This window comes from Notolepis coatsorum (assembly GCF_963971535.1).
Source record: "Notolepis coatsorum genome assembly, chromosome: 9".
Taxonomy (NCBI): Eukaryota; Metazoa; Chordata; class Actinopteri; order Aulopiformes; family Paralepididae; genus Notolepis; species Notolepis coatsorum.
The window spans coordinates 152,897,735-152,911,207 of NC_140173.1; the positions used below are offsets into that span (position 1 = coordinate 152,897,735).

The 13,473-nt window shown below is 44.7% G+C and overlaps 1 protein-coding gene across 8 annotated transcripts in view; it reads left to right on the forward strand.

Moving 5' to 3' along the window:
* LOC311234894 (E3 ubiquitin/ISG15 ligase TRIM25-like) overlaps window positions 1-13,473 on the forward strand; it is a 51,947-nt gene that overhangs the window by 33,992 nt on the left and 4,482 nt on the right. For 6 of the 8 annotated variants that reach the window (XM_084322161.1, XM_084322160.1, XM_084322165.1 and 3 more), the window contains 3 exons: window positions 71-230; window positions 1,949-2,104; window positions 2,806-2,865. In XM_084322161.1, coding sequence (XP_084178287.1) covers window positions 71-230; window positions 1,949-2,104; window positions 2,806-2,865 — 376 coding nt within the window. The remainder of the gene's footprint in view (window positions 1-70; window positions 231-1,948; window positions 2,105-2,805; window positions 2,866-13,473) is intronic. The other 2 variants (XM_084322166.1, XM_084322167.1) reach the window with 2 other exon arrangements.

Consider the following 13,473-nt stretch of genomic DNA (forward strand, 5'->3'; position numbering starts at 1 on the left):
TACTAGTTTTACTGTAGGTGATTTTCGTATGATTCTGACTCTTTGTTTAATATAATTTCTCTCTATCCAGGGTTTCCAGTCCTTCTCCAGTCCCAGCGTATCTCCAGACTTACCCAGTATCGCTGTCCATCCTCTACGTGACTTCAGGAATGTGAGTGATGCTGTTTCTGAGCTGAGAGACGAACTGACGGACATCCTGAAGGATACGTGGCCGAAGATATCAGGAGAAGGTGAGATGAATATATATATAGACTGTTGTAAAACATGAAGATATCAGTTGTTACTAAGTAAACAAATCATGGAACGTTAGCCACGTTAGTTAGCCAGCATCAGCCAGGTCCTGTTAGCTCTCAGAACGTTAGCCACGTTAGTTAGCCAGCATCAGCCAGGTCCCGTTAGCTCTCAGAACGTTAGCCACGTTAGTTAGCCAGCATCAGCCAGGTCCTGTTAGCTCTCAGAACGTTAGCCACGTTAGTTAGCCAGCATCAGCCAGGTCCCGTTAGCTCTCAGAACGTTAGCCACGTTAGTTAGCCAGCATCAGCCAGGTCCTGTTAGCTCTCAGAACGTTAGCCACGTTAGTTAGCCAGCATCAGCCAGGTCCCGACGTTTGCTCTCAGAACGTTAGCCACGTTAGTTAGCCAACATCAGCCAGGTCCTGTTAGCTCTCAGAACGTTAGCCACGTTAGTTAGCCAGCATCAGCCAGGTCCCGACGTTAGCTCTCAGAACATTAGCCACGTTAGTTAGCTAGTTAGCCCGCACCATCCAGGTACTACTATAACATTAGCTCCCAGAACGGTAGCTAGTTAGCCCGCACCATCCAGGTACTACTATAACGTTAGCTCCCAGTCCCAGAACGGTAGCTAGTTAGCCCGCACCATCCAGGTACTACTAACGTTAGCTCCCAGTCCCAGAATGGTAGCTAGTTAGCCCGCACCATCCAGGTACTACTAACGTTAGCTCCCAGTCCCAGAACGGTAGCTAGTTAGCCCGCACCATCCAGGTACTACTATAACATTAGCTCCCAGTCCCAGAACGGTAGCTAGTTAGCCCGCACCATCCAGGTACTACTAACGTTAGCTCCCAGTCCCAGAACGGTAGCTAGTTAGCCCGCACCATCCAGGTACTACTATAACGTTAGCTCCCAGTCCCAGAACGGTAGCTAGTTAGCCCGCACCATCCAGGTACTACTATAACGTTAGCTCCCAGTCCCAGAACGGTAGCTAGTTAGCCCGCACCATCCAGGTACTACTAACGTTAGCTCCCAGTCCCAGAACGGTAGCTAGTTAGCCCGCACCATCCAGGTACTACTATAACGTTAGCTCCCAGTCCCAGAACGGTAGCTAGTTAGCCCGCACCATCCAGGTACTACTATAACGTTAGCTCCCAGTCCCAGAACGGTAGCTAGTTAGCCCGCACCATCCAGGTACTACTAACGTTAGCTCCCAGTCCCAGAACGGTAGCTAGTTAGCCCGCACCATCCAGGTACTACTATAACGTTAGCTCCCAGTCCCAGAACGGTAGCTAGTTAGCCCGCACCATCCAGGTACTACTAACGTTAGCTCCCAGTCCCAGAACGGTAGCCACGTAACCCTCTGCTGGCGCGTGCTGTGCAGTGCACTACAATCAACTCAGTGTCAGTGTAATAGCTGTCTGTGACGTCATGGTATTGAGAATCATACCGGCGGGATCTCGAAATACCCTGGTATACCGTAATACCGTCATACCGCCCAAGCCTAATATACACTGTTGAACATGAAGATATCAGGAGAAGGTGAGATGAATATACAGGTGCAGCTCAATAAATTAGAATATTGTGGAAACGTTCATTCTTTTCAGTGATTAAATTAAAAAAGAAAAACTCTTATAGATTCATTACATACAAAGTGAAATATTATTTCAAGCCTTTATTTGTTTTAATTTTGATGAGTATGGCTTACAATCACAAAGCGGGCGCTGACATGGAACCCACAGCGCAGGAGGAAGAGAGGCAGACCGAAAGCCACCTGGAGAAGAACCACAGAACAGGAGATGAAGAAAGAAGGGCTGTCCTGGCAACATCTGGAGCGGAGGGCACAAGCCAGGGATTTAAAGGCCTAAGTAAAAGTTAGTAATGGCTTACAGCTCATGAAAACCCCAAATTCAGTATCTCAAATGTTTATATTACATAAGACCAATCAAAAAATATATATATTTAATATAGAAATGTCAGCCTACTGAAAAGTATGTTCACTCTACTAGTACTTAGTTGGGGCTCCTTTTGCACATATTACTGCATCAATGCGGCGAAATAAATGGACTTTTCCACGATATTCTAATTTATTGAGCTGCACCTGTATAGACTTGTAAAACATGACTCAATGCTGGCTACACTCCAGCAGGTTCTATGATAACATATATATATATATATATAAACAATATTTCAGTAAGATGGTATCTATTTCTTCTAATTTCCTTTGTTTACTTTAGATGATCATGAAAGTATGTTTTAGGAAAGCAGTGAAGCAGTGAAATGGAATTTATTTTCATTTTTAATCAATAGAAATTGTAATCGATTGTACATCGATCACTCAATCCAATCAAATAGCAACAGATAACAGACCAAAAGAGTGAGAGATAGATGCATACAAAGACAAATAAATAAAGATAAGTGACATCACAATAGAAACCCAGAATGAGCCTCCCTGTGAACCCACTCGTCAGGACCTCTGGAACAGCTCAAGGAGCAAATCAGAAATAAGTGATGAGTTCTATTGTTTCATCCATGTTGATAATAACATGCTCTGGCTGATATTTTGTGTCTCTAGTTTCTCCAGTGGCTGTTCTACTTCAACCAAAGCCCGGGACGAGAGAGTACTTTGTCCAATGTGAGTTCAACAATGACATCTTTCTATCACTTGTGTTGTCGTGTGTCGGCTGACGGACAGACTCTGACATAATAGGGAGGTGTAGTGGTTACGTCATTGCTGTTTCCGGCCGGTCCACCATCTTGAAAACACAATGTATTTGCCCATTTCTAAATTGTCTCGTTTAAACCAAGTAAAGCATGAACATTTGCATGGTGTACCTTTCTGTGCGTATTCATCCACAATCTATAGCTCTACATGAAGATATTCGCAATTAATGGTAAAAAGAAATCGTCGAATAAAATTTTAACCAAAAATGCTTAAACGATAATGTTAGTGATAGAAGGGAACACATCTTGTGCAAGAATGGAAAGCTTTTAAATGTTCATGCGGCAGAATTGTTACAATAGCCGATGATCCATTTTCCCAATGATGAATCCCTATACGGGTGGACCTCGCGGGCGGTCCAGAGTGTCCAGAGTGACGTCAGACTGCACCTCCCTTTTTTGAGCAGCAGGGACAATGACGCCTCTGATAGCGTGGGTGGCATTTGGCCCTTTAGAAGGGAGTCGTTATATACTCTCAGTAGGAAAGGGGCAACCAACACGGAGTAAGTTTTATAAAATTCTGTAGTATAGCCATCTGGCCCGGGTGATTTACCACTTTGTAAAGATTTGATTGCCTCAGTCACTTCAGAGATGGTTATAGGCGTGCCTAACTCTTCAGCTTCCGCGTTATTCGCTTGAGGGTACTTGAGAGACTTGAGGGGGTTTGGGCGATCCCAGTCCTGCTGGGAAGACTCCGACGTGTAAAGTTTGGAATAATAGTCAGAGAAAATTTCAGAAATTTCCGTAGGGTCTGTTATAGTGACACCTACTTGGGATTTTATCTTGGGAATCAGTCTAGAGGCACTCGCCACTCGTGCTTGGTATGCAAGTAATTTTCCTGCCTTGTCCCCCTTCTCGAAAAAACGTTGCTTGGTGTGCAGGAGTAGTCTCTCGATCTTACTAGTTGAAAGCAAATCATATTGTGATTGAAGCTGGAGTCGTTTTTTATATAGAGCAGGGGTGGGTTTAGACGAGTACTGGATGTCTAATAGTTTAATCTCATCTTCATCTGATATACCCGTTAATTTGGATTGTTCCTGCTTCCCAAAATGAGAGGCAAAGGAGATAGCCTGTCCGCGGAGATATGCCTTAACCTGTTCCACCCCAGGTGAAAATCTGCATAAAATGTATACCTAGGTAAATGGAATATTGCTCCACTTCTACAAGGGCTATTTGCATATTCTTGGTATCTAGGAACATCTATGGACCTCAATGAATGTATTCTCAGTGTCAGAAATATTGTCTATTACTAGGCTTGCTTAAATTGTGATGAAACAAAGGAAAATATGAATTATGATTTTTCTTTTCATCTTTGACAGTGAATAAAACCATGATAATAATGACCAGACTTAAAAAACTGCCACTGAGCTCATTCAGTACCCTCTTGAGATCATGTGTACAAAAGATCTAAGGAAATTAATAAAGGGAAGATGATAAAACTGAAGGTTCTGTATATACAGTACTGAATTCTCCCATCCGGACCAATGCAAGTTGAAATATTATTATAGAATATAGAATATATGCTTATACATTACCTTATTATAGCCAATTCGCACATTTATATATATATACATATAGTATCTTTCAAATGGCTGAGTTCAATTTGGATATAGTATCACCAGGCGTGCATAATAACAGATACTGATATTTACTGTAATCGACTGTACTTTTTTATTTCCCCCACAGTGTAACCATTTTGAAACTAATTTCAGATCTAATTCTTCCTACATGGTAACAATAGTGAGGAGAAACTGACTGCGTTTCAATATTTGTCAAAAACGTTACCTTTTGTAGCTTATTATCGCGAATCATAACAATTATTGATATGATTCATTCAGAACGCTGAACTTTGAACCACCATAGTATGTGACAGGAAGTGTAGATCGGAGAAATGTCAACGCTGGTCGATAGCTATGAATCTCCTCTACGAAATGGCAGCAAAAAGACTACAATTCCCATGGTTCAACATTTCCATTTCCGGTTCCGGGTCAGATTGCATATCGAAAACTTAAAACGATATAAGAACACTTTTAACCTATTGCTAAACTATTGCCAACCTAACGTTTTACATTCTACATGCATTTGTGACATAGTAGTGATGTTAATACTTGAAAACGGTTGATTTTAAAATCACAAATTATTTCCATCATTCATAAAAATATGCCTATATGATTATAATGTCAAAAGGGGTCGGTACCGACCCCGTGGGGGGGAACAAAGGCCTCCCAGAGTATGTCACTGCTAATTTCAGGTGTGTCGTTTATCTCAAAGAAGATTTTTATTTGTGTATGAATAAAATCCTTAAATTCAGGTTCAGATAATAAGTGGGAGTTGAATCTCCAAAATTTAGAGGGTTTTTTCCCAGCAACATCTATGCTATGTGTTTGTATGTTTTGCAGATGTGTTTGTCAACAACCTCGGTGTGGGGGGGATGGGGTGGGAATGAGGGAGGGGAAGCCTATAACTGTTCCGCAACTGTAAGTTACTTCCGGGGTAGGCCTGATTGGCCCCGACAGGCACGTGACACGCAACTTTCTCTGCCGCGCGGCACGCTCCGCGGAGCGGCAGAGCTTGCGGAATTATGTAACCGTCCTAATCCGCCATGATTTTCATTCGGCGCTTCTGCTCACCTGGCAGAGCAGCGGTCCTGCGATCCTGCGGTCCGTTGTTGACGAGTTCGAATCCCATCAATTTTTTTTTTTTTAACGTGATTTTTTTTTTAACGTGTATTCTTTCGCCGGTTAAGGTTAGGCATGGTTAAGGTTAAGGTTAAGGTTAGGCATTGTTTCGGAGTTGGTTAAGGTTAGAACGGTTAATTTTAGGCGCTGTTAAGGAGCTGGTTAAGGTTAGAGTTTGTGTTAGAGAATGGCAATAGACAGCCTATTTCCGCGCGACAGCTCTCAGCAGCCTCGTTGCGCGTCCTGAGTTTGCCGCGTCACGTGCCTGTCGGGGCCAATCAGGCCTACCCCGGAAGTAACTTACAGTTGCGGAACAGTAACACGCGGAGGGGAAGGGGAAATTAAAGGGAAAAAAAGAGAAAAATATGGAAAATGTACAATATCTACAACTGAAAATGTTCAATAATTTTTTTTCTTGTAATAAAGAAATAAAAAAAAATAAAAACTGCACCTACTCAGTACCTACTCCGTACCAGTGTGTTGCTAGTTACTGAAAAATAGTAACTCAGTTACTTTACTAGTTACTTACACCCAAAAGTAATGCGTTACTGTGAAAAGTAACTATTTAGTTACTTGAAGAAGAAAACAATTGCTCCCATGCAGCCAGATACAGATACTCAAAATCGGTTGATCAACTTGACAGTTTCCATTCACATCACTGAACTCTGCTAAGCAATGTGGTCTAGAATATACAAACACAAATCTGACACAAACACAAATGTCCCGACGTAATAAGAAATGCACCGTGCCTAATTGCTCGGGGAGGTTGAGCGCAGGCACGTTTAGGTTGAGCGCATGCACGTTTAGGTTGAGCGCTTGCACGTTTAGGTTCTAGGTTGAAAATAAGTGCTTGAGGAACAGCATTGATATCTGTCGCCGGAGCGTTTCATTATAACAGTCTTGCAACGTTGTTTAAGATATCGATCGTGCATTGCAACGTTAGAATAGTTAGGATATCAATTGTGCATGAAAGGGACTATATTTATATTGTTTGATTAGTATTGATGAGATTCCCTGGCAGATTTGTAGTCAAAATGCGTTGATTAACTTGAGTTTCCATTCATTTACATTCACATCACTGCACTCACCAGTGTCTGTCGAGATGTAAAGTTAGTCCAGCAGCCCCTTAAACATTTTCTTTGTTTCATTTCCATGTTGTACTGTATATTCTCTCTCCAAGTAGTTGGAAAAAGTTTTCCGTCCCATTTGCTGTGTGTCGCCTCGTATCATTCTACGCGGGTGGCGAGTGGATTTGGATGAGTCCTCGTAGTTAACGTTATACTCCAGTATCTTTGAGCCAAAACACAAATGACATAACTAAAACGTTATTTTCTTTTCGCTCGACAAAAGAAATACGCAGTAGCTGCCTGGGCGCTGCCATTATCAGTCAGGAATCTCAGGAATAGTAAACAAAACACGCCCCCAGCATAGCGTTCCCCGCAGACAGGCAGACAGGATATGAGGATAATAATAATAATAATCACTACCGCTCGCTATCAATCTACGCCGTATATAACGCAAATAACGCAGTGACGAACCATTCAGTAACGTAAGTAGCGTTACTGAATTTCAAAAGTAATGCGTTAGAGTACTAGTTATCGCCAAAAGTAACTTTGTTACTGTAACGCGTTAGTCCCAACACTGCTCAGTACCTACTCAGTACCTACTCTCTACCTACTCAGTACCTACTCTCTACCTACTCAGTACCTACTCAGTACCTACTCAGTACCTACTCTCTACCTACTCAGTACCTACTCAGTACCTACTCTCTACCTACTCTCTACCTACTCTCTACCTACTCAGTACCTACTCACTACCTACTCACTACCTACTCAGTACCTACTCAGTACCTACTCTCTACCTACTCAGTACCTACTCAGTACCTACTCAGTACCTACTCTCTACCTACTCAGTACCTACTCAGTACCTACTCTCTACCTACTCAGTAACTACTCTCTACCTACTCAGTACCTACTCAGTACCTACTTTCTACCTACTCAGTACCTACTCAGTACCTACTCTCTACCTACTCAGTTTCTACTCAGTACCTACTCAGTACCTACTCTCTACCTACTCAGTACCTACTCTCTACCTACTCAGTACCTACTTTCTACCTACTCAGTACCTACTCACTACCTACTCTCTACCTACTCTCTACCTACTCAGTACCTACTCAGTACCTACTCAGTACCTACTCTCTACCTACTCAGTACCTACTCTCTACCTACTCAGTACCTACTCAGTACCTACTCGCTACCTACTCGCTACCTACTCACTACCTACTCAGTACCTACTCAGTACATACTCTCTACCTACTCTGTACCTACTCTCTACCTACTCAGTACCTACTCAGTACCTACTCTCTACCTACTCAGTACCTACTCTCTACCTACTCTCTACCTACTCAGTACCTACTCTCTACCTACTCAGTACCTACTCAGTACCTACTCAGTACCTACTCAGTACCTACTCTCTACCTACTCTCTACCTACTCTCTACCTACTCTCTACCTACTCTCTACCTACTCAGTACCTACTCTCTACCTACTCTACCTACTCAGTACCTACTCTCTACCTACTCTCTACCTACTCAGTACCTACTCTCTACCTACTCAGTACCTACTCAGTACCTACTCAGTACCTACTCTCTACCTACTCAGTACCTACTCAGTACCTACTCTCTACCTACTCAGTACCTACTCTCTACCTACTCTCTACCTACTCTGTACCTACTCTCTACCTACTCAGTACCTACTCTCACTACCTACTCACCTTGGAACCCGTCTAGCACACTCAATCAATGGATGAATGATTCAATTAACCAATCAATCAACTGATACATGACAGATATTCGCAATTAATGGTAAAAAGAAATCGTTGAATAAAATTTTAACCAAAAATAAAAATGGAGAGGCAGTTAAATCATTTTGTGTCCTGTAGGAGGTGGAGGTAGAAGGAGGTGAAGTGGATCACAGTGATGTAGCAGGACAGTGGATCACAGTGATGTAGCAGGACAGTGGATCACAGTGATGTAGCAGGACAGTGGATCACAGTGATGTAGCAGGACAGTGGATCACAGTGATGTAGCAGGACAGTGGATCACAGTGATGCAGCAGGACAGTGGATCACAGTGATGTAGCAGGACAGTGGATCACAGTGATGTAGCAGGACAGTGGATCACAGTGGATCACAGTGATGCAGCAGGACAGTGGATCACAGTGATGCAGCAGGACAGTGGATCACAGTGATGTAGCAGGACAGTGGATCACAGTGATGCAGCAGGACAGTGGATCACAGTGGATCACAGTGATGTAGCAGGACAGTGGATCACAGTGGATCACAGTGATGTAGCAGGACAGTGGATCACAGTGGATCACAGTGATGTAGCAGGACAGTGGATCACAGTGGATCACAGTGATGTAGCAGGACAGTGGATCACAGTGATGTAGCAGGACAGTGGATCAGTGATGCAGCAGGACAGGTCTCTCTCTGTCTCTCTCTCTCTCTCTCCCACGGGCCGAATATTGCCCCGATCCTCGCGAGATTAAATCCACGGGTACCTCTTGGCGTGCCGAAGCTTTTCCTAAATCACTTCCATCATCGAAAACGAGGGGAAAAGGTCGGCTCGCGACCCTGAAAATGTTGCGTGCTTTTAAAAACGCTGTATTAAGTGAGCCTATTATGGGCTCCACGCGAGCTTTCTACCGTGGGTACATCTGGGCGTCCCGCAACTTTTACCCATTCACATGTAGCCCCGAAAACGCTTAGAAAAGGAAAGTTGAAAGCGTGGAATAAACCCGCCAAAACGGTAAAGTGTCCCACGGGCGCGCCGTGATTCCGATCCGCGTGAAAATATTCACGGCCATAGAGGAGACCGTGGGACACCTTTTTGCAACCGAATATGTGTCTCGAATTTGCTCCCACGCGGCGCGCAAAATCGCGCGCCCAGCCTAGTGAATGAGAAAAGCCTGCCCCTAGTGGAGCAGGACAGTCCCTACACAATTACAACAGTACAGGACACAAAATGATTTAACTCCTACTGCAAAAATGCTTAAACGATAATGTTAGTGATAGAAGGGAACACATCTTGTGCAAGAATGGAACGCTTTTCAATGTTCATGCGGCAGAATTGTTACCTCGTCTTGTCGATGGTGTAAAATGGATTAGGTATATTGTTAGTAAGTTAGCCATGTAATAAGCGGGATAATGTATAGCTATACTCGGTCATTGTCGCAAAATAATTGACCTTCACTGTGTTTATAACACCTCGGCTGCGCCTCGGTGTTCCAGAACTCTGTCGGTCAATTATTTTGCGACAATGACCTCGTAGCTATACATTATCCCTTACATAATTTGGAGTAAAAAGGTTAGCATGTTTGTTTTGGCACTTGTCATGTCGTAATTTATTACCATTGTAAAATAAAAATGAAACCGTATGACTGCTTGGAGGGTGATGTGGCAGTTATCGATGTTGACCTGTCGGTAAAAGACTACATACAGTATATCGGGGATCTTTTTTTATTTATATAATTTTTTTACGGTTAACAGTCTGTTGTGTGGTAGTGAAAGGTTAACCTTATGTAGCGTGGTAGTGAAAGGGTTAAGAACTAATTCTTATTTACAATGACGGCCTGGCGAGAGGACAAGAGGAGAGGATAAAATAGAAAAGAGACAGATGACACATACATCACAGAGGTAAGGGAAATCATTAAAACACACATCAAACAAACAACCAAATAAAATTACAAGGTATGTAATACATGAAGCAAAACAGCAAAAAAAATTACAGTTAAAGGGGAACTATCTTATAAATGGCCTTTTTGAGTGTTTAGCATTGTTTCCTAGCTATGTGAACTTATATTAATATGATCTATGTCTCAAAATTCTCATATTGGCGCATTCTTCCAATTCTCCTCTCACAATATTCACCCTCACTGAACTGAGTCGTTTGAAAATGTGCCTATATGTGATGTCATATAGTCACTGCTGCATGTTAATGTTGAGATAGATGACGACGCTCCACAGTGGTTTAGGAGGCACCTGCAGCCCAGGCTCATGTTAATGTTGAGATAGAAGACGACACTCCACAGTGGTTTAGGAGGCACCTGCAGCCCAGGCTCATGTTAATGTTGAGATAGATGACGACGCTCCACAGTGGTTTAGGAGGCACCTGCAGCCCAGGCTCATGTTAATGTTGAGATAGATGACGACGCTCCACAGTGGTTTAGGAGGCACCTGCAGCCCAGGCTCATGTTAATGTTGAGATAGATGACGACGCTCCACAGTGGTTTAGGAGGCACCTGCAGCCCAGGCTCATGTTAATGTTGAGATAGATGACGACGCTCCACAGTGGTTTAGGAGGCACCTGCAGCCCAGACTCATGTTAATGTTGAGATAGATGACGACGCTCCACAGTGGTTTAGGAGGCACCTGCAGCCCAGGCTCATGTTAATGTTGAGATAGATGACGACGCTCCACAGTGGTTTAGGAGGCACCTGCAGCCCAGACTCATGTTAATGTTGAGATAGAAGACGACGCTCCACAGTGGTTTAGGAGGCACCTGCAGCCCAGACTCATGTTAATGTTGAGATAGAAGACGACGCTCCACAGTGGTTTAGGAGGCACCTGCAGCCCAGACTCATGTTAATGTTGAGATAGATGACGACGCTCCACAGTGGTTTAGGAGGCACCTGCAGCCCAGGCTCATGTTAATGTTGAGATAGATGACGACGCTCCACAGTGGTTTAGGAGGCACCTGCAGCCCAGACTCATGTTAATGTTGAGATAGAAGACGACGCTCCACAGTGGTTTAGGAGGCACCTGCAGCCCAGGCTCATGTTAATGTTGAGATAGATGACGACGCTCCACAGTGGTTTAGGAGGCACCTGCAGCCCAGACTCATGTTAATGTTGAGATAGAAGACGACGCTCCACAGTGGTTTAGGAGGCACCTGCAGCCCAGGCTCATGTTAATGTTGAGATAGATGACGACGCTCCACAGTGGTTTAGGAGGCACCTGCAGCCCAGACTCATGTTAATGTTGAGATAGAAGACGACGCTCCACAGTGGTTTAGGAGGCACCTGCAGCCCAGGCTCATGTTAATGTTGAGATAGATGACGACGCTCCACAGTGGTTTAGGAGGCACCTGCAGCCCAGACTCATGTTAATGTTGAGATAGAAGACGACGCTCCACAGTGGTTTAGGAGGCACCTGCAGCCCAGACTCATGTTAATGTTGAGATAGAAGACGACGCTCCACAGTGGTTTAGGAGGCACCTGCAGCCCAGACTCATGTTAATGTTGAGATAGATGACGACGCTCCACAGTGGTTTAGGAGGCACCTGCAGCCCAGACTCATGTTAATGTTGAGATAGAAGACGACGCTCCACAGTGGTTTAGGAGGCACCTGCAGCCCAGGCTCATGTTAATGTTGAGATAGATGACGACGCTCCACAGTGGTTTAGGAGGCACCTGCAGCCCAGACTCATGTTAATGTTGAGATAGAAGACGACGCTCCACAGTGGTTTAGGAGGCACCTGCAGCCCAGGCTCATGTTAATGTTGAGATAGAAGACGACGCTCCACAGTGGTTTAGGAGGCACCTGCAGCCCAGGCTCATGTTAATGTTGAGATAGACGACGCTCCACAGTGGTTTAGGAGGCACCTGCAGCCCAGGCTCATGTTAATGTTGAGATAGAAGACGACGCTCCACAGTGGTTTAGGAGGCACCTGCAGCCCAGACTCATGTTAATGTTGAGATAGATGACGACGCTCCACAGTGGTTTAGGAGGCACCTGCAGCCCAGACTCATGTTAATGTTGAGATAGATGACGACGCTCCACAGTGGTTTAGGAGGCACCTGCAGCCCAGACTCATGTTAATGTTGAGATAGAAGACGACGCTCCACAGTGGTTTAGGAGGCACCTGCAGCCCAGACTCATGTTAATGTTGAGATAGACGACGCTCCACAGTGGTTTAGGAGGCACCTGCAGCCCAGACTCATGTTAATGTTGAGATAGATGACGACGCTCCACAGTGGTTTAGGAGGCACCTGCAGCCCAGGCTCATGTTAATGTTGAGATAGATGACGACGCTCCACAGTGGTTTAGGAGGCACCTGCAGCCCAGACTCATGTTAATGTTGAGATAGAAGACGACGCTCCACAGTGGTTTAGGAGGCACCTGCAGCCCAGGCTCATGTTAATGTTGAGATAGATGACGACGCTCCACAGTGGTTTAGGAGGCACCTGCAGCCCAGGCTCATGTTAATGTTGAGATAGATGACGACGCTCCACAGTGGTTTAGGAGCCGCCTGCAGCCCAGACTCATGTTAATGTTGAGATAGAAGACGACGCTCCACAGTGGTTTAGGAGGCACCTGCAGCCCAGGCTCATGTTAATGTTGAGATAGAAGACGCTCCACAGTGGTTTAGGAGGCACCTGCAGCCCAGACTCATGTTAATGTTGAGATAGATGACGACGCTCCACAGTGGTTTAGGAGGCACCTGCAGCCCAGACTCATGTTAATGTTGAGATAGATGACGACGCTCCACAGTGGTTTAGGAGGCACCTGCAGCCCAGGCTCATGTTAATGTTGAGATAGAAGACGACGCTCCACAGTGGTTTAGGAGGCACCTGCAGCCCAGGCTCATGTTAATGTTGAGATAGAAGACGACGCTCCACAGTGGTTTAGGAGGCACCTGCAGCCCAGACTCATGTTAATGTTGAGATAGAAGACGACGCTCCACAGTGGTTTAGGAGGCACCTGCAGCCCAGGCTCATGTTAATGTTGAGATAGATGACGACGCTCCACAGTGGTTTAGGAGGCACCTGCAGCCCAGGCTCATGT